We start from the raw sequence: 18,481 nt of genomic DNA on the forward strand, positions 1-18,481 counted from the left end.
TTAGGTTGTAATTTCAGAAAACAGTAGATATCTTTCTCGAAAGCATCCTTTTCCACCTGCTAGTATGGTATATTTCTGGCGCTAAGCCTCTATTTTCTGCCATGTCAATGGCTGAAAAAAGAAAATATATATCCGTAGGTTTGAGACCAGAAAACCTCCTAAAAATTTGTGAACAAGAATGGGAACGATGGATGGTGGGACTTTGGAGTGAGATAAGAAAAGGTGGTGAAAGAGGAATGAAGGATGGGCATGGCTGTCCAAATCCTTTTCAGTGCTGCAATCACACGGTTGGATTCCTTATTGGCTGGTCTCAATCGGCCGAGACTCCAGAGGGACACTACAAGCCCACCTATGGGCAAACATGATTGATGAAAAGTTGAAAGCTGCCTTTCCTCTCTGCCGGACCTTCCAACGGTTTTCAAAATTAATTTTCTGGTTTATGGAAAAAAAAACTAAATTAACAGAAAATTAAAAAAAAAATGATATTCATTGAAATAGAAATCATATTCTTAAAATATCTTTTAATTATTTTTAAATGTTTAAATAAAATATATAAAATATTATACATAAAAGTTTTTTTAAAAAAACACATTTAAAAATATAGAAAACTATTTTTATTTTACAAAATATCCAAAAAAAAAAAAAGTTTTGAAAAAATGTACTAAAAATAGAGTCATAAATTTTAAATAGGTATAGGATGGTTCCCATAAAAAGCCTTTTTTCCCACTCCATGGTGAGATTATTTAATTATATTTTAACTTTTTTTTAAATAATAATAAATTTAAAGCTAATTTTAACTTTTTTTATGGTAAGATAAAATATGATAAATTTGACATTTTTCTTCTTTTAATAATTTTTTGAAACCAAATATAGTATAAAGAAACTCTTTCACAAATGTGAGGTCTTTCTATGTTTAATTTGTGTGATCTTTTTTTTATTTGAGGTGTGTTTAGCTTTATATTCTAAATTTTTACAATGTGTACTCCAGTCACTCCTCTAAAGCTTTATATTCTAAATTTTATTGTAAAAAAATTTCAATCTTATCTCAAATATTCCTCTCTATGCAAGGTGAGTGTTTTTTATTCTAAGAAGTTTAAGGGAAAATGCCAATAAAATAAAATAAAGAAAAAAATAAATTTAAAGTTAATAAATTATTTTTATATCATAATTTGATATTATAATTTAAATATTATTGTAAAAAAAATTCAATCTTATCTTAAATTTAAAGTTAGTTTAAGGGTTGCTTGCTTAAGTTAAAAATAATTAATTAATTAATACTTGAGATTATTAATCACTAAATACTATTATTTGGAACACTGTTCAATATTATTGAGATTTAAGTTAAATTAAATATCACTTTTTTAATTAAAAGATTGATAAAAAAAAAAAAATGGAAACAGATTTTTATGAGAATTGAACAGAAATATTTTCAAAATTGTTGAAGAAACTTAATACTAAGGAAAAAGATTGCGTATGTACAAAGATGTGCTATCTATATTTTATAAAAAAAAATGATAAAATATCATGTTTTAATCTTCCTATTTTTTAAGTAAAAGAAAATTAAATTCGATATTTATACTAAAAATTTTAATTTTATTAAAAATTATTAAATTAATTAACAATAGCAAAAGATCCGGATGATAGTATAGGATTTTTAGGAGGAAAATTTTCAAATTTGTTACATAGAAAGTGTAGGAATCCAAAAAAATATGACTTCCCTCTTGTCTCTCTTCGACTATTACACGTAACTGTAATTTTTGCAACGGACCGACAGCTCAACCCGCAATGGCTCCAGCAATGGTAAAAAAGACAAATAAACCTCATCTTCAAATTCCCTGCCATAAGCAACGCTGCCAATTAGGGAAAAATCCGTTGATTTTCCAGGGCATGGAAAACATGTACGTTATTTATTTATTGGATTGCCGACGATTCTCTCTGCGACTGAGAATTTCAGACGTGGCGTTGGGCGACACCTCATGGGTTAGATGTGCATCGCCACCTATTCTATCCATTAAGGTTAATATAATAAGAACGCTTGGATTCCCACGTCCGTTCTGGATGTGTTCGCCAATTCATACAATACGAAACCGCCGCTTCGCTCCCTACACTCCCTCTCTCTCGACTCTGCGTCCTCTCTGTACCACACACACTTACGTCCACCTCGCATTCTTCTTTTTCTTTTCTGCCTAAATATTACATACATACTCTGAGATATTGCTTCCTCTCATCGGTACCTCACTCCTTGTAACCGAAATTAATTTGGAGTCTTGGGGAGAATCACTGAATCTGAATTTTCAGAATACCCAGTAGGAGCAACCATGATCAGTAGGAGGGCCTGCTTTCGCAATTTGATCCAATCTCTAAGAACGGGTTCCACTGCATCTAAGGTTATCTTCCGCTCGTCATTTTTTTTTTTTTTTAATTATGATTCCAAGGACCATTTCCTGATTTCGATATACTCTACTTACTCTGAACCTTTTATAGAGTTGAAAATTTTCCTCTGGTTTTTATCATTTCATACGACTTGTAAGTTTGTCTGCTGAACTTGTGGGGTTTCAATTGTCTGGGTTTTTCTCGCAGGTTTGGTATTGTATGTGTCTTTTGGTGCTTTCTTTTAACGTATAGTTCTTGCTTAACATGTTGCTTTGTAGATGATTTCTAATCTCTGTATCAATGTCCTTTCTTTTCTGTGCTTGTCTTTTATATTTGTTATTGTTTTTGTTTTAACCACGGAGATGACTAATTTAGGGAGAGATTAATCCGATTGAATTAGTTTCAGCCCTGGAAATAGGAATCTGACGGTTCTGAATTCAGCCTTTTGAATGGTACGCATAGCTTGGATCAAATCCGTAGCGGGTGGAACAACCTTGTAGATGATTGATCCAACACTTTTAAATGGTTATTTTATTTAAATTCCAGTTAAATTGGAGGCCTCAGTGGATGTGACTATTAAATAGAAGATGATCCACAGATTTATTAGTATTTTGATTATTCATTGAGAACCAATATTTTCCGGCAGAGACATTCAAAAATGTTGACTGGGTTTCTTGTGTAAAATGACAGCTGCAGTTGTATCAATAAATATTGAAATCACGCGCCTTTGTTTTGCTTATAGGCTACAATCCATTTCCCATGTTCCTCAATGATGTGTCGTTGATCAATTGTATACATGATAGAGATCAAGATGAAAACAGTACAAACTTATCTAATTTTCGTGCATATTTGCAGCTTAGATCTTCCAATTGCTATACGTCAAGGACTGCACCTTCCTTGCAACCAGTGGTCGAGCTCTCTCCTGATAGGTAACTGCGCAAAATGAGGCAATTCGATACTAATTACTTGGTTGCTTCCCTGCAAATGTGTTCTACCGAATAGTGAATCCCACTGTTACACAACCAGAATTTCTTAGACTGGTTAATTTTCACCTCTTTGATGCTCAAGCCCCCTCAATTATAAATCTATACTGTTGGGGTGTCCATATTTCAGGCAGTTTTTCAGGTTTTGTGTTAATGCCCAACACCAATTATCTGCATGAGATTATGTAACATTGTTCATTTAATGTAATTATAATTGTTGTACTGCTAGTGATGATGAGTACGCTGATGTGGACTGGGACAACCTGGGATTTTCTCTAAGACCCACCGATTACATGTACATAACAAAATGCTCCGGGGGTGATAGTTTTGAAGAAGGCCATCTTAGTCGCTATGGAAATATAGAGTTGAGCCCTTCTGCTGGTGTGTTAAATTATGGACAGGTAACTAGATTGTATTCTTAATTACTTGTGCTAAAGCAAACAGCATATTTGATGTTGTATCTTTTAACTACCTTCAGGGTTCTAATGTAAAGTTGGTGGTTTTGAAATCTGAACAGGGGCTGTTTGAAGGCACCAAAGCATATAGGAGAGAAAATGGGCGCCTCTGCCTCTTCCGCCCTGATCAGAATGCCATCCGTATGCAGGCTGGTGCAGAAAGAATGTGCATGCCTTCCCCATCCATCCATCAATTTGTAGAAGCTGTCAAGCAAACTGCATTCGCTAACAAGCGCTGGGTAATTGTCTTACCGTACTTGTTCTACATCTATGTTGCATTAGAAGCTCTATGTTTTTATTTAATAAACATGTCTGTCCTTCTAGTTTATAAATTTTTTGTTTTGATGTGAAGCAGATTCCTCCTCCAGGAAAAGGGTCACTGTATATTAGGCCTTTGCTCATGGGGAGTGGACCCGTATTGGGTTTAGGCCCAGCACCTGAATGCACATTCCTCATATATGCTTCCCCTGTTGGCAACTATTTCAAGGTGGGGTTTCTTATTTTATCAAAGCCTGGTTTTGCTTCAGCTAAGGCAAGAAGAATTTATGTGCTCTGTTGATTCATTTTGCAGGAGGGTTTGGCACCCTTAAACCTATTTATTGACGATGAGTATCATCGTGCAACACGTGGAGGGGCTGGAGGGGTGAAAACCATTACCAATTATTCTCCTGTAAGTGAATCAGTGTCTCATTTAGTTGTAAAATAAGCTCATTGCTTTCAACTCCTTGAATGCCACAAAATATGCTCATTTTCAAAAAATGACTTGTGTCTAAAGTGTTAGGTTGTAACTATGGAATGTAAATTTACATTGTTTCTTGCTGCCAAATTATTGATGCCCCCCTTGAAACTATGTTATCTATTATATCACATCCTTTCTCGTCTTGTGTAGGTTTTGAAAGCACTAACTAGAGCAAAGAGCAGAGGGTTCTCTGATGTGCTATACCTTGATTCAGTGTATAAGAAAAACATCGAGGAGGTCTCTTCTTGTAACGTCTTCATTGTGAAGGTACTGTTGAAATTACATTTCTCGTTAATTTAATTATTCTCACCTGGTACCTAATTGTTATCTTCACTGGATGTGACTCTAACGAAGAAGTGAAAACATAAGTGATTAGCAGCTTAGATTGTTCAAAACAACTTGGACAGAGAATTTTGAAATTGGATAGACATAGAGGCAGAGCTTCTTAGAGTGCACTTTTCCACCATTTCAGGATAATGTTATTTCAACTCCGGCCACAGGAGGAACCATTCTTGAAGGAGTGACTCGAAAAAGCATCGTCGACATTGCACTTGATCACGGTTACCAGGTAAATGTCCAGTAACTTGGTAAAAACAATAAGCTAATTTCTGTACTTATATGTTCGGATAATGTCCCAAATGGGTTAGGTTAAGGAGCAATGTATTCCAGTGGAGGAAGTGATGGAAGCCGATGAAGTTTTCTGCACCGGAACCGCTGTTGGTGTAGCTGCGGTGGGAAGCATTACATATCAGGGTAAAAGGTAAATAGTCATACCTAAGATCACAAAGAACCTCTGTAAAGGGGAAATAATTAAGTTCATACTAGTGTTGCCTGCCACTAATTTTCTTTTGTTGATGAATTAAATATGAATACGCAGGGTGGAATACAAAATGGGTGATCAGTGTGTGAGTCAGGAACTGTTCTCAACGTATATGGGGATTCAAAAAGGTGATATCGAGGACAAGAAAGGCTGGATTCTGGAGATTGATTAAGCTTTATAGCCACCTCATCTACAGCACTTGTACATGGTACTGCTAAGAGCATGGTATTCCTAATAAAATTAATGTTCACGTCAAAGGCATCGATATCTAAACTGGTTTCCATCTTTAACCAAACATCACTTTTTGAATCCTTATCCTCCACGACCATATCGCAATCAACTTTAGTTTCCTTTCCCCCTTGATCCTATCACTCATCCTTATCTTCCCCACTCACTCTTTCCACATTTTTATTGCCATCGATTTTGAAGGAGTAAAAAAATTAAAGACTATTTTCGGAATTAGCTTTCATTTTTTTTTTTTAACATAACTTTAAAAATATTTTAAAATTTTAATAAAAATTAAAATAATTAAAGTTATATCTCTAATTAATTTTTTTGGGCCTTTATTTTTATTTTATACTATTGTAAAAACAGTAAATTTAACTTAATTAAAATGACAATATTTATTTTAAAAATAAAAATAAAACATGAAAAGTTGAATTTTAGATAATTTAATGATCCGTTTGATTAAAATGTGACATTTATATTACAACATAGAAATTCTTTAAAGTTTTAATACCCTCGTGTGGACCCCGCATTTCGGCTCATGCGTTTCCCACTCGAATGGCGAGCTCGATTTTATTTCGAAAAATTGATTTTTATTTGATTAAGAAAATTGACTTGGAGTCGCCACTTATTTTTGTTTTATTTTTAAAAGGGTAAACAAAATAAGAAAGAAAAACCCTAAGTGTGACTCCTTACTTTGGAAAAGATGGTCTGTGAAAAACCGGATCGGGTTCGGGGGTCAGGTTACTTATCGGGAAGGTATGGTAACGACCGTAGCACCCCTCTAAGTCCCTAAAAACAGGTCTCTACTAATAAAATGAAGCTGACGTGGCAATCGAATAAGAAAGTCAATGGATACTCACATCAATCATGCATATATGAGAATCAGAATATGTATAGTGAATGATCAGAATGAGTGAATGCATACCTGGGCAGCAAGCAGCAACGCGCTATCAAGAGACAGGATTAGCGAATGACGAATAGATAAGATTATGCGCATGCCAAGGAACAAAAATAAATCAAACAAACATGGTAAATAAATCAATCAATCAATCAGTCACTCATAAAATCACATATGTGGGGCCCCCACCAAAGCTCGATTGATTTTTCCTGAATTAATCTCGCGAATCCCATTATTTCAAAATTATGAAGATTCATCATTCTTGCTTGTGTAAAAATCAAAAGAAATGGAATATTATTTAAAAATCGGAGTGGAATTAAAGCTATTTGAGAGAAAATTGGATGTTTGAGATTTATTTGGAAATTAGAGTCTTGAAAATTATTTGAAGATTGGAGTCTTGAAAATTAAATTTAAGAATTGGAATTTCGGATATTAAATTTGAAAGAAACTAGAATTTTGGAAATCGGAAATTGAATTCAGAAATTAGAATTTTGAAGAATTGTTTAAAAGGGCATTTCAAAATAAATAACTAAAATAATAATAATTAAATAGATTAATGTGAGTATTGGAATTTTGGAATTATAACTTAAAATCGAAAGTCGGAAATTTTAATGAATTGTTTAAAATGGAATTTTAGAATAAGTAAATAACATAATAATAATTAAATGAATTAACGTGAATAGTGAAATTTTCAGAAATAGAAATTTAATTCAGAGATCGAAAGTTTTAAATGAATTGTTTAAAATAGAATTTTAGAATAAATAAATAACATAAGAATAATTAAATAAATCAATGTGAATATTGGAATTTTCAAAAAATAGAAATTTAATTCGGTAAACGGAAATTTTAATGAATAGATTAGTTTTAAAATAAATGAATAAAGTATTAGTGATTAAATAAATTAAAGTGAGTATGAGAACTTTAGGAAATTGGAATCGAATTCTAAATGTCGGAATTTTGAAGTATTATTTAAAGGTTGAATTTTTATAAATTGGGCTTGGAAATTGGAAGTTAGAAAGTTTGAATTAATAATAATAATAAGAATAAGATTTTTGAAAGTTGAGGTAATAATAACAATAATGATGAGATTTTTGAAAGCTTGAATTAATGATGATAATAATAATAAATAAATTTTGAAAGTTTGAATTAATACTAATGATGATAAAAAGATTTTGAAGGTTGAATTAGTAATAATCATAGGATTTTAAAAGTTTGGATTAATGATAGTAATAATAATGATAAGTGGATTTTGAGAGTTGAGTTAATAATAATTATAATAGTAATTAATGATAATAATAATAATAATTATAAATGTTGGAAGTTTGAGTTAATACTAATAATGATAAAAAGATTTTGAAGGTTGAATTAATAACAATCATAGGATTCTAAAAGTTCGGATTAATGATAGTAATAATAATGATAAGTAGATTTTGAGAGTTGAGTTAGTAATAATTATAACAATAATTAATGATAATAACAATAATAATGATAATAATGATTAATGATAACAATAATAAATATAATGATAACAATGATTAATAATAATGGCAACAATTATAATGACAATAATAATAATAATAATAATGATAGCAATGACAATAATAATTAATGGTAATAATAATAATAATTATAATGATAATAATGATTAATAATAATAATAATAAATATAATGATAACAATGATTAATAATAATGGTAACAATTATAATGGCAATAATAATAATAATAATAATAATAATAACAATAATAATAATTATAATGATAATAATGATTAATAATAATAGTAATGAATATAATGATAACAATGATTAATAATAATGGTAACAATTATAATGACAATAATAACTAAAAATAATAATAATAATAATTATGGTAATAATAGAAATGGGCTCAAGACAAAGGCCCCATCTTCAGCATAGGCTTGGGCCTGAGCTCCAAGTTCAAACCCAAGCCCAAAGCCTTCATAATCCAAACCCAATGCAAACATTAAAAAAAAAAAAGCCCATCTCTATCAAGGCCCAAATTCTAATTCCATCACAGCCCATTTATTTGAGGAAACATGCTACCCTCCATCAACGAACTTGGATTGGGCTCCAACTCAAGCCCAAGGTCCATCATGGGCAAGCCCAAGCCGGTCACCCACGCAAACTCCATCACAGCCCGAGGCATCTCCCTCCATCTGGGCAGCTTTCTCAGACGAGACCTCCACCAGCAGCGACGTAGAGGAGAGGGGAAGCGGCGGCGGTCCGACGTCGTCCAAGAGGCGTCGCCGTTGTCGCTGGTGACCATTGCGGCTGTCCAGGCGGTCAGAGCAAGTCGAGGCGAGCCACGCCGACGTCGAGGGAGGATCCGTTCGCGACCTCGAGGCGCGCCCGCTGCAGCTGGGGTGGCAGTGCCATTTGGGGGTAGGCTTGGGGCGGCGGAAACTGGTGCCTGCGGAGGAGCTCACGAGGATAGAGGATGGCGGCGAGCATGGGCAATGGTGAGTTGAGAGGGGATAGTTTTTACAGGTATTGGAAAATGAAGGTGAGAGTTAGGGGTGGTCTTTGCATGGCGGGGTGTGGGGATATGAGTATGGGTATGGTTAGGTGATGTGGATGAACGAGAGAAATGGTGAGGGAATGAGGGTAAGGATAGGTTTGGTGTGCATGGGTGTCGCGGGTTTAGAGAGAGAAGTAGATGCAGGGAAGGATTGATGAAGAAGGAGAGAGGAATAACATGATTAATGAAAGGTTCGGCAAATAAATCCATATAGAAAGCTATATATCAAACAAATCCATGTGACTCAGTATACAATGAAATCATATGACAATGCTCAGGTATCCAGATCAGAGATAATTAAAACCAATGACTGAGGAAGCATGCATGAGAAAGGCTCCAAGGACTCATACCTGTGATGCCCTTCAAGACGTCCCCCTCAAGCTTTTCCTCCTTCTCCTCTTTCTCCGATCTCTCCTCCTTGATATTTTCTTTCCCGCTCTTCTTTGACAGCCCCCCTCCTACTCTCTGTCTCGCGTCCCATCTCGCCGCCACCTAGAGCAGCCCACTTGAGAGCCCTCAGAAAAGCAACCAAAAAATAATGATAAATAATCCCAGAAAAAAAACTATCTCTTCGGGGGGGGTCTACAAATATGCCCCTCTTCGGTAGAGCTCACGAGTGCAAGGAATATGAATACTGGAATGAAAAGAAAGTGTGAATAGTGAGTGTAATGAAGTGAACTCTATCGAAGAACGAAGGAGACCCCCAAAAGGACACTAGTAAAATAAGAACTCACTCAAGCCAACAGATGCACACAAAGGCTCTAACCCTAAAAGAAAAGCACATCTCAAAACGCCTCTAAGGTTGCACCAAGGATCCACTCTCTCTCTAAGATGTCTCTAAAAGTGACCCAAGAGATCCATGTCAAAGATGAGTAGCGGTCGAACCACCCTGGAGTATGAGCAAGAATGCGCCCAAAGGGGACTATCCTATGTGGACTACGAGATGAATAGGCGATAAGCACAGGATAACGAAGTGAGGAAAGCCGAGGACGAATGCCAAACCCTGAAGGTAAGATGCGCAATGCCAGTGGACATGAACGCCAAGAGTTGCGACTCAGGATGACAAGGCCAACTCTAAGCACTAAACTGAGAAAATAAAAGCTCTGGAAGCCAAACCAAAAAGCTAACTCTAAACACTAAACCAAGAAAATAACAGCTCTGGAAGCCAAACCAAAAAAACCTAACTCTAAAAGCTAAATTAGAGAATAACAGCTCTGGAAGCACACCAAAAACTAACTCTAAAAGCTAAACTAGAAAATAACAGCTCTGGAAGCCAAACCAAAAAAACTAACCCTAAACACTGAACTAGAAGGTAATAGCCCTAGAAGCTTAAACAAGATGACGGTAATGGCTCTGGAAGCCAGAACAAGATGACGGTGATGGCTTTGGAAGCCTAAACAAGACGACAGTGATGGCTCTGGAAGCCTAAACAAGACGACAGTGATGGCTCTGGAAACTTAAACGAGATGATAGTGATGGCTCCGGAAGCCTAAACAAGATGACAGTGATGGCTCTAGAAGCCTAAACGAGACGATAGTGATGGCTCTGGAAGCTTAGACGAGATGATAGAAATGGCTCTGGAAGCCTAAACGAGATGATAGTGATGGCTCTGGAAGCCTAGACGAGATGATAGTGATGGCTCTGGAAGCCTAGATGAGACGAAAGTGATGGCTCTGGAAGCCTAAACAAGACGACAGTGATGGCTCTGGAAGCCTAAACAAGACGATAGTGATGACTCTGGAAGCCTAAACAAGACGATAGTGATGACTCTGGAAGCCTAAATGAGACGATAGTGATGGCTCTAGAAGCCTAGATGAGACGAAAGTGATGGCTCTGGAAGCCTAGACAAGATGACGGTGATGGCTCTGGAAGCCTAAATAAGATGACGGTGATGGCTCTGGAAGCCTAAACGAGATGATGATAATGACTCTGGAAGCCTAAACAAGATGATAGCAATGGCTCTGGAAGCTTAAACAAGATGACGGTAATGACTCTGGAAGCCTAAGCAAGATGACGGTAATGACTCTGGAAGCCTAAGCAAGATGACGGTAATGGCTCTGGAAGCCTAAACAAGATGACAATAATGACTCTGGAAGCCTAAACAAGACGATGATAATGGCTCTGGAAGCCTAAACAAGATGATGGTAATGACTCTGGAAGCCTAAACAAGATGATAGCAATGGCTCTGGAAGCCTAAACAAGATGACGGTGGTGGCTCTGGAAGCCTAAACAAGATGACGGTGGTGGCTCTGGAAGCCCAAACGAGACAACAGTGATGGCTCTGGAAGCCTAAACAAGAGAACAGTGATGGCTCTGGAAGCCCAAACAAGATGACAGTAATGGCTCTGGAAGCCTAAGCAAGATGATGATAATGGCTCTAGAAGCCTAAACAAGATGATGGTAGTGACTCTGGAAGCCTAAACAAGATGACAGTAATGGCTCTGGAAGCCAAAACAAGACGACAGTGATGGCTCTGGAAGCCTAAACAAGACGACAGTAATGGCTCTGGAAGCCTAAATGAGACGATAGTGATGACTCTGGAAGCCTAAACAAGATGACGATAATGGCTCTGGAAGCCTAAGCAAGATGACGGTGATGGCTCTGGAAGCCTAAACAAGATGACGATAATGGCTCTGGAAGCCTAAACAAGATGACAGTAATGGCTCCGGAAGCCTAAACAAGATGACGATAATGGCTCCGGAAGCCTAAACAAGATGACAGTAATGGCTCTGGAAGCCTAAACAAGATGACAGTAATGACTCTGGAAGCCTAAGCAAGATGACGGTAATGACTCTGGAAGCCTAAACCAGATGATAGTAATGACTCTGAAAGTCTAAGCAAGATGATGATAATGACTCTGGAAGCCTAAACAAGATGACAGTAATGACTCTGGAAGCCTAAGCAAGATGACAGTAATGACTCTGGAAGCCTAAACTAAAAGGTGATGATGATGACTCTGAACGTCAAACTGAGAAGTGATAACGACTCTGAACGCCGAAACCGAGGATGCGACTCTGAATGTCGATCTGAAAACCGATGATAGCTCTGAACGCCGAAACTGAGAAGTGATGATGACGACTCTGAACATCAAACTGAGAAGTGATAACGACTCCGAATGCCGAAGCCGAGGATATGACTCTGAATGTTGATCTGAAAATCGATGATAGCTCTGAACGCCGAAACTGAGAAGTGATGATGATGACTCTGAACGTCAAACTGAGAAGTGATAACGACTCTGAACGCCGAAAACGAGGATGCGGCTTTGAATGTCAATCTGAAAATCGATGATGGCTCTGAACGCCGAAACTGAGAAGTGATGATGATGACTCTGAACGTCAAACTGAGAAGTGATAACGACTCTGAACGCCGAAAACGAGGATGCGGCTCTGAATGTCAATCTGAAAATCGATGATGGCTCTGAATGCCGAAACTAAGAAGTGAGGATGATGACTCTGAACGTCAAATTGAGAAGTGATAACGACTCTGAACGCCGAAACCGTGGATATGACTCTGAATGTCGATCTGAAAATCGATGATAGCTCTGAACGCCGAAACTGAGAAGTGATGATGATGACTCTGAACGTCAAACTGAGAAGCGATAACGACTCTGAACGCCGAAAACGAGGATGCGACTCTGAATGTCAATCTGAAAATCGATGATGGCTCTGAATGCCGAAACTAAGAAGTGATGATGATGACTCTGAACGTCAAACTGAGAAGTGATAACGACTCTGAACGCCGAAACCGAGAACGCGACTCTGAACGTCGATCTGAAAACCGATGACGACTCTGAACGCCGAAACTGAGAGAAGTAGTGATGATGGCTCTGAACACCGAAACTAAAAAGTGATGGTGATGACTCTGAACGTCAAACTGAGAAGTGGCTCTGAACACCGAACTGAAAAATGTGACATGATGACTCTGAATATCGTAAACCGTGAATGAACGGCGGCTCTGAACGCCAGACTGCAAGGAAACAATGTGGGGGAAATATGCCCCAGTGTGGCATGCCGCTGCAAATCTCAAACTGCTATAAATGGCTAAAAGGGGCTCTACGAGTCTCGAACGATGCACCACTAAGCGATCATGTCAATGAAGAGCTCAGGAACAACGGTCAGTGAGGCGAATACAATATATCTCGGCCGAGTGATGGAGACCGCGACGGACATGTGAGAGAACGATCGCCTCCATGGCTAAATGAGGGAAATATGCCCCAGTATGGCATCAAATGTACCCGATCTGCCCTGATGACCCGAGAATAACACCATGGGGATGCATAAAAGGCCTGATGTGTACCGCACTGAAATGATGACGTGGGGATCTAGGCACTCGACATAACCCCATCCGACTATATCAAAGGGTATGAATCTGGCTGAATGACTCAAAAGAGGCTCCTCGGAGTAGCCGGACAAAATGAGATCAAACATCGACCCGGCATGTATCTCATAACCGTGGATGATCATGTAAACCAGTGGGGATCTATAAATCTCGATCAGGATGGGGAATGTGCCCCAATGTGGCATCGAGAATGCAATACGTCGAAAAATCAGATGAGCTCAGGTCATCCATGCCTGGCTAGACGGCTCTCGATAGGCTCCACTAAGGAATCATCGTGAGGATAGCAAATATATCATCATCTCTACATACATCTCGCCAAATAAGGCTAGGCACGCGACTTCCTCATGATCTGTAAATCTCATCCGAACCGAAATATGCCCCTGTATGGCGTCGAAATGTATGATAAGTCGGAGATCAGATAGCATGGAATCATCTATCCTCGAACATGTGACCTCTGCGAAGATCCGTAAATCTCACCCAAAACGGAAATATGCCCCAGTATGGCATCAGGTGTGTGACAGGTCCGAAGAACAAATGTCATGAAATCATCCATCATCGCACATGCGACCTCCATGAAAGTCCGTAAATCTCATCCGAAACGGAAAATATGCCCCAGTATGGGCATCGGATGCACGACAGGTCAGAAATCGAGCGACACGAAATCATCTGTCATCGAACATGTAACAATGGTCGTCCGAATCCATAACTGAATCATGCACACATGCCCAAAAACGTACCTCCCAGGTGGAGAGGCATGATGGAATCCAAGTGTCGAGAAGTGCGGACCCGGCTGTGTGGATCTCAGAGGCTCCGTAAGATAAACGATCATGTCCACGTCTCGATGAGCATCCAGTAAGTGATGGTCGCGCAAGTCCGTGAGGATCCATGAACCTCTAAATGAAATGGGATATGCCCCAGTGTGGTACCAGAGGTATGATAGGTCAAAAATCAGGTGACACCAAATCAATCATCATCAAACCCACGATCCTGGTAATCCGAACACAACTGAATCAGACCTACACATCAAAGAGGCGACTCCCAGAAGAAGAAGCATGACAATATCTAAATATCAACCAGATCTCAATCACTGTCCAAGTAGAGGCTGCCGAAGACGACATCTGATCCCATGGCCTCAGGGTGGTCTTAAGACGCGGGACGTAACGTAGGCCAAGGTGATAGGGTGATAGAAATGAAAGGAAACTAGGCTCAAATACCCAATGATCAAAACTCATGCCCTCATATATGAAATGCAACATGTATAGTGAACCCCATGAGCCATGGACCTGAGAATGCCTAACGTGAATATGATATCGACAAGGAGACAAATGAAGCAAAATGAACTGGTAGTGATATGTGTAATGATGATGCGAAGTATCGAACCCGAGATGGGTCACTGTAAGGGGAGAATAAGATGTGAAGGGAATGAGATGAATCACAAGCAACGATAAAAACGACAGCGAAACAATGGATATGTGAAGAAAGGTAGTGATCGACTCAGATCAAACATGAAGTGAAGTCACATCAATAATGAATGTAATGATGGGAAGGACAATGACTCGGAGTCCTTAGGAGAAGGTCACTCATCTCTCTCACAAATAGATATGACGAAGTAATACAAATAACATGGGATCTCAGAGAGCTCACATACGAACTCCCAATAACGAACATACTCGATAAAAATGACCCCCAAACATCAATATACATACCCAATGATCGAGAACACTATGCACATACACACATGTGCTAATAATAATAATAATAATTTTCTTTTCCTGTTTTTTTTTTTTTTTTTTTTTTTTTTTTTTTTTTTTTTTTTTTTTTTTTACATATATACAAATACGCGTACCCTGAACATGAACAAATGAACCCCAAAGATGATATCGATAACAAATGGACACACCCCCAAGTGCTAAGGTAACAAACAAACTCTCTCTGACAAGATGACCTTCTCAAACCAAGGATCTCTAAATCAGTGTCCGCGAGATAGATGGCGGAAATGATGTGACTACCCTCCATGTGATGAACTGAGGAGGATCACCCCCCAGGGTGAAGCGAAATATGAAACAAACAGATGGTAGATAGGATAAGGAAGAAGAGATGAATAACACAACCAATAAGATGAGATGAAAATGCAGAGGTGCAGTGATAGGAAAAAATGATGAGAAAAACATGCCCCTAGGTCCAAGGCTCATGAAACTACCAAACAATGCATGCATACATTAAAGGGCCCCTATCCCGGTGTGAAAATGTGAGCAAGGCGATAAGAAAGAAAGGCTATAATACGCATGTGAGGCTCAATGGGCTAGCAACGGACTATGTATCACAAAGGAATAACAAGGTAATGGCTAACCGAAATGATGGCCACCCATCCTGCGACCATGGTCTCAAACATAGTACCTCTTTAGCTGATCCACATTGGTTGGCTCCGAAAATCGGTTTCCATCTAAATCCATCAACCATGCAGCGCCTTCTGGGGTCAACTCCCTGATGAAATAAGGTCCGCTCCAGTTGGGTCTGAACTTCCCTCTAGGATCTCTGATCAATCCCCTGATGACTTTCAGAACTAAGTCACCTATCTGTAATGGTCTGGGCTTGACCCGCTTTTTGAAAGCGCGGGCCATCTTCCTCTGATATGCACGAACATGGTCTGCTGCTCTCAATCTCCTCTCATCTAGGAGATTGAGCTGATCAAATCGAGCCTGAGCCCAATCTGCCTCGGGAATCTGGTGCTCTAGTGCTACTCTCAACGAACCCATCTCAATCTCGACGGGTAGCATCGCCTCCATGCCATATACCAAGGAGTAGGGCGTGGCGCCTGTAGAGGTGCGAAAAGAAGTCCGATAAGCCCACAATGCAAATGGGAGCTTCTCTGACCAATCCCGAGAAGTCTCGACCATCCTCCGTAATATCCTCTTGATATTCTTATTCGCGGCCTCTACTGCCCCGTTTGTCTGCGGCCTGTACGCAGACGATCTATGATGCCGGATGTCGTATCTCTGTACTAAGGTGTCAACCTCTGCTCTGAAATGTACTCCTCTGTCTGAAATCAACTCATGAGGGACTCCATAGCGACAGATAATGTGTGATCTGATGAAACTAGCAACTCCAGACGATGTCAATCTCGCATACGAAGCGGCCTCCACCCACTTGGTGAAGTAATCGATGGCGACCAGGATGAACTCATGACCACTGGAAGATTTCGGTGAAATCTTCCCGATGATATCAATACCCCAGACGGAAAATGGCCATGGTGAAGTCAAAGCGTGCAGCTCGGAGGGCGGCACGTGAATGAGATCTCCGTGTATCTGACACTCGGGACACCTCTGAACAAACTGGCAGCAATCTGTCTCCATGGTCAACCAGAAGTATCCTGTCCTCATGATCTTACGAGCCAACATATGTCCTCCCATATGTGGTCCGCAGACTCCCGCATGAACCTCTCTCATCACCCGATCGGCAGAGGTGCGGTCCAAACATAATAGTAGCATCCCATCAGGCGATCGTCTATACAATGTCTCGCCACAGATGACAAATCGGGTAGCCAACTGTCTCAATGCTCTCTTATCCTTGGCCGTGGCAGCCTCAGGATATACGCCAAGTCTCAAAAAGTGATATATGTCGTGATACCATGGCAAACCATCATCTGGCTCTACATCATCGATCAAGCAACAGTAAGCAGGAGCAGACCTCGACTCGATCAACAAAGGTCGAACAGTGGCATCAACGGGAATATCGATCATGGAAGCTAGAGTAGCTAAAGCATCAGCAAACTGGTTCTGCGCTCTAGGCAGATGGGTATATCTCAAATCATCAAATCTCCCAACCAGTAGCTCCAAATATGCATGATAAGGCTTAAGCTTCACATCTCTAGTCTTCCACTCGCCCTGAATCTGTCTCAATACCAGATTGGAGTCACCAAACACCTCCATCTGTCTAATCCCAAGCTCGAGAGCTGTCTCTAATCCCAAGATACAAGCCTCATACTCAACAATGTTGTTCGTGGCAGGGTGTCGATCCGAGAATGCCAAACGAACTGATCTGGGAATGTGATCACCGTGAGGGGATATCAACAAGACGCCTATCCCATATCCGGAATGGTTGGCCGCGCCATCAAAGTACATGCGCCAACCTGACAGACTAGTCACAGCAGCGACATCCTCGTCTGGAAAATCATCGTCAATAGCTCTGGCATCAGAAACTGGTAATGAGGCTAGATGATCTGCTACAATGCTCCCTCTGATGGACTTCTGAGTGACATAATGGATGTCAAACTCAGTAAGAAGTACCAGCCATCTCATAAGGCGACCAACCAGAGCGGGTCTGTCAAACAAATATCTCAGAGGATCCAAGCGAGATATCAAATGCACGGAATACTCGGTCATGTAATGTCTCAATCGGCGAGTGGCCCAAACCAATGCCAAACAATAACGCTCAATCATGACATATCTCGTCTCGTAGTCTAACATCCTCTTACTCAGATAATAAATGGCTCGATCCTTGCCCGAATCATCGAGCTGAGCTAACATGCATCCCAAAGCCACGTCTGAGACAGACAAGTATAGGAGTAGAGGACAGCCTGGTGTAGGAGGCGCCAACACTGGAGGCGACAACAAGTACTCTCTGATCCTCTCAAATGCGCGCTGACACTGATCATCCCAAACAGTAGGTTGACTCTTCCTCAAGAGTCGAAATATGGGCTCGCAGATGTCTGTCAATCTGGCTATGAATCTACTGATGTACTGAAGTCTGCCCAGGAAGCCTCTGACCTCCCTCTCGGTCCTCGGTGCAGGCATGTCAAGGATGGCTCTAATCTTGTCCGGATCTACCTCTATGCCTCGCTCACTGACCATGTATCCCAAGAGTTTCCCAGAAGTCACTCCGAAGGTGCACTTCTTGGGATTCAGTCTCAATCTGAACTGTCTGATCCTCTCAAAGAACCTCTCCAAGGCTGCTAAGTGATCTGATCTACCTCGGGATTTCACTATCATGTCGTCTACATAAACCTCGACATCCCGATGCATCATGTCATGGAAGAGGGTGGTCGCTGCTCTCTGATATGTGGCTCCTGCGTTCTTCAATCCGAATGGCATGACTCTATAGCAATAAG

General features: G+C 39.7%; 1 protein-coding gene across 1 annotated transcript; it reads left to right on the forward strand.

Annotated features, from left to right (window-relative positions):
• The first annotated feature begins 1,864 nt into the window (after positions 1 to 1,864).
• On the forward strand, positions 1,865 to 5,627 carry LOC100260903 (branched-chain-amino-acid aminotransferase 2, chloroplastic). Its single transcript, XM_002285475.4, has 10 exons — positions 1,865 to 2,387; positions 3,229 to 3,302; positions 3,586 to 3,757; positions 3,874 to 4,050; positions 4,167 to 4,298; positions 4,383 to 4,481; positions 4,701 to 4,817; positions 5,023 to 5,118; positions 5,198 to 5,310; positions 5,428 to 5,627. The coding sequence occupies exons 1-10, from the start codon at positions 2,319 to 2,321 to the stop codon at positions 5,540 to 5,542; spliced, it is 1,164 nt and encodes a 387-aa protein (XP_002285511.1). The 5' UTR covers positions 1,865 to 2,318; the 3' UTR covers positions 5,543 to 5,627.
• The last annotated feature ends 12,854 nt before the right edge of the window (positions 5,628 to 18,481 follow it).

This window comes from Vitis vinifera, chromosome 18, assembly GCF_030704535.1.
Source record: "Vitis vinifera cultivar Pinot Noir 40024 chromosome 18, ASM3070453v1".
Lineage (NCBI taxonomy): Eukaryota > Viridiplantae > Streptophyta > Magnoliopsida > Vitales > Vitaceae > Vitis > Vitis vinifera.

Excerpts from the sequence above, each read along its gene's own strand:
- LOC100260903 (XM_002285475.4), top strand. The coding sequence starts at position 2,319 with ATGATCAGTAGGAGGGCCTGCTTTCGCAATTTGATCCAATCTCTAAGA. Across the intron at positions 3,758-3,873 it reads GTGTGTTAAATTATGGACAG|GGGCTGTTTGAAGGCACCAA; the intron begins GTAACTAGATTG and ends AAATCTGAACAG. Across the intron at positions 4,299-4,382 it reads CTGTTGGCAACTATTTCAAG|GAGGGTTTGGCACCCTTAAA; the intron begins GTGGGGTTTCTT and ends TTCATTTTGCAG.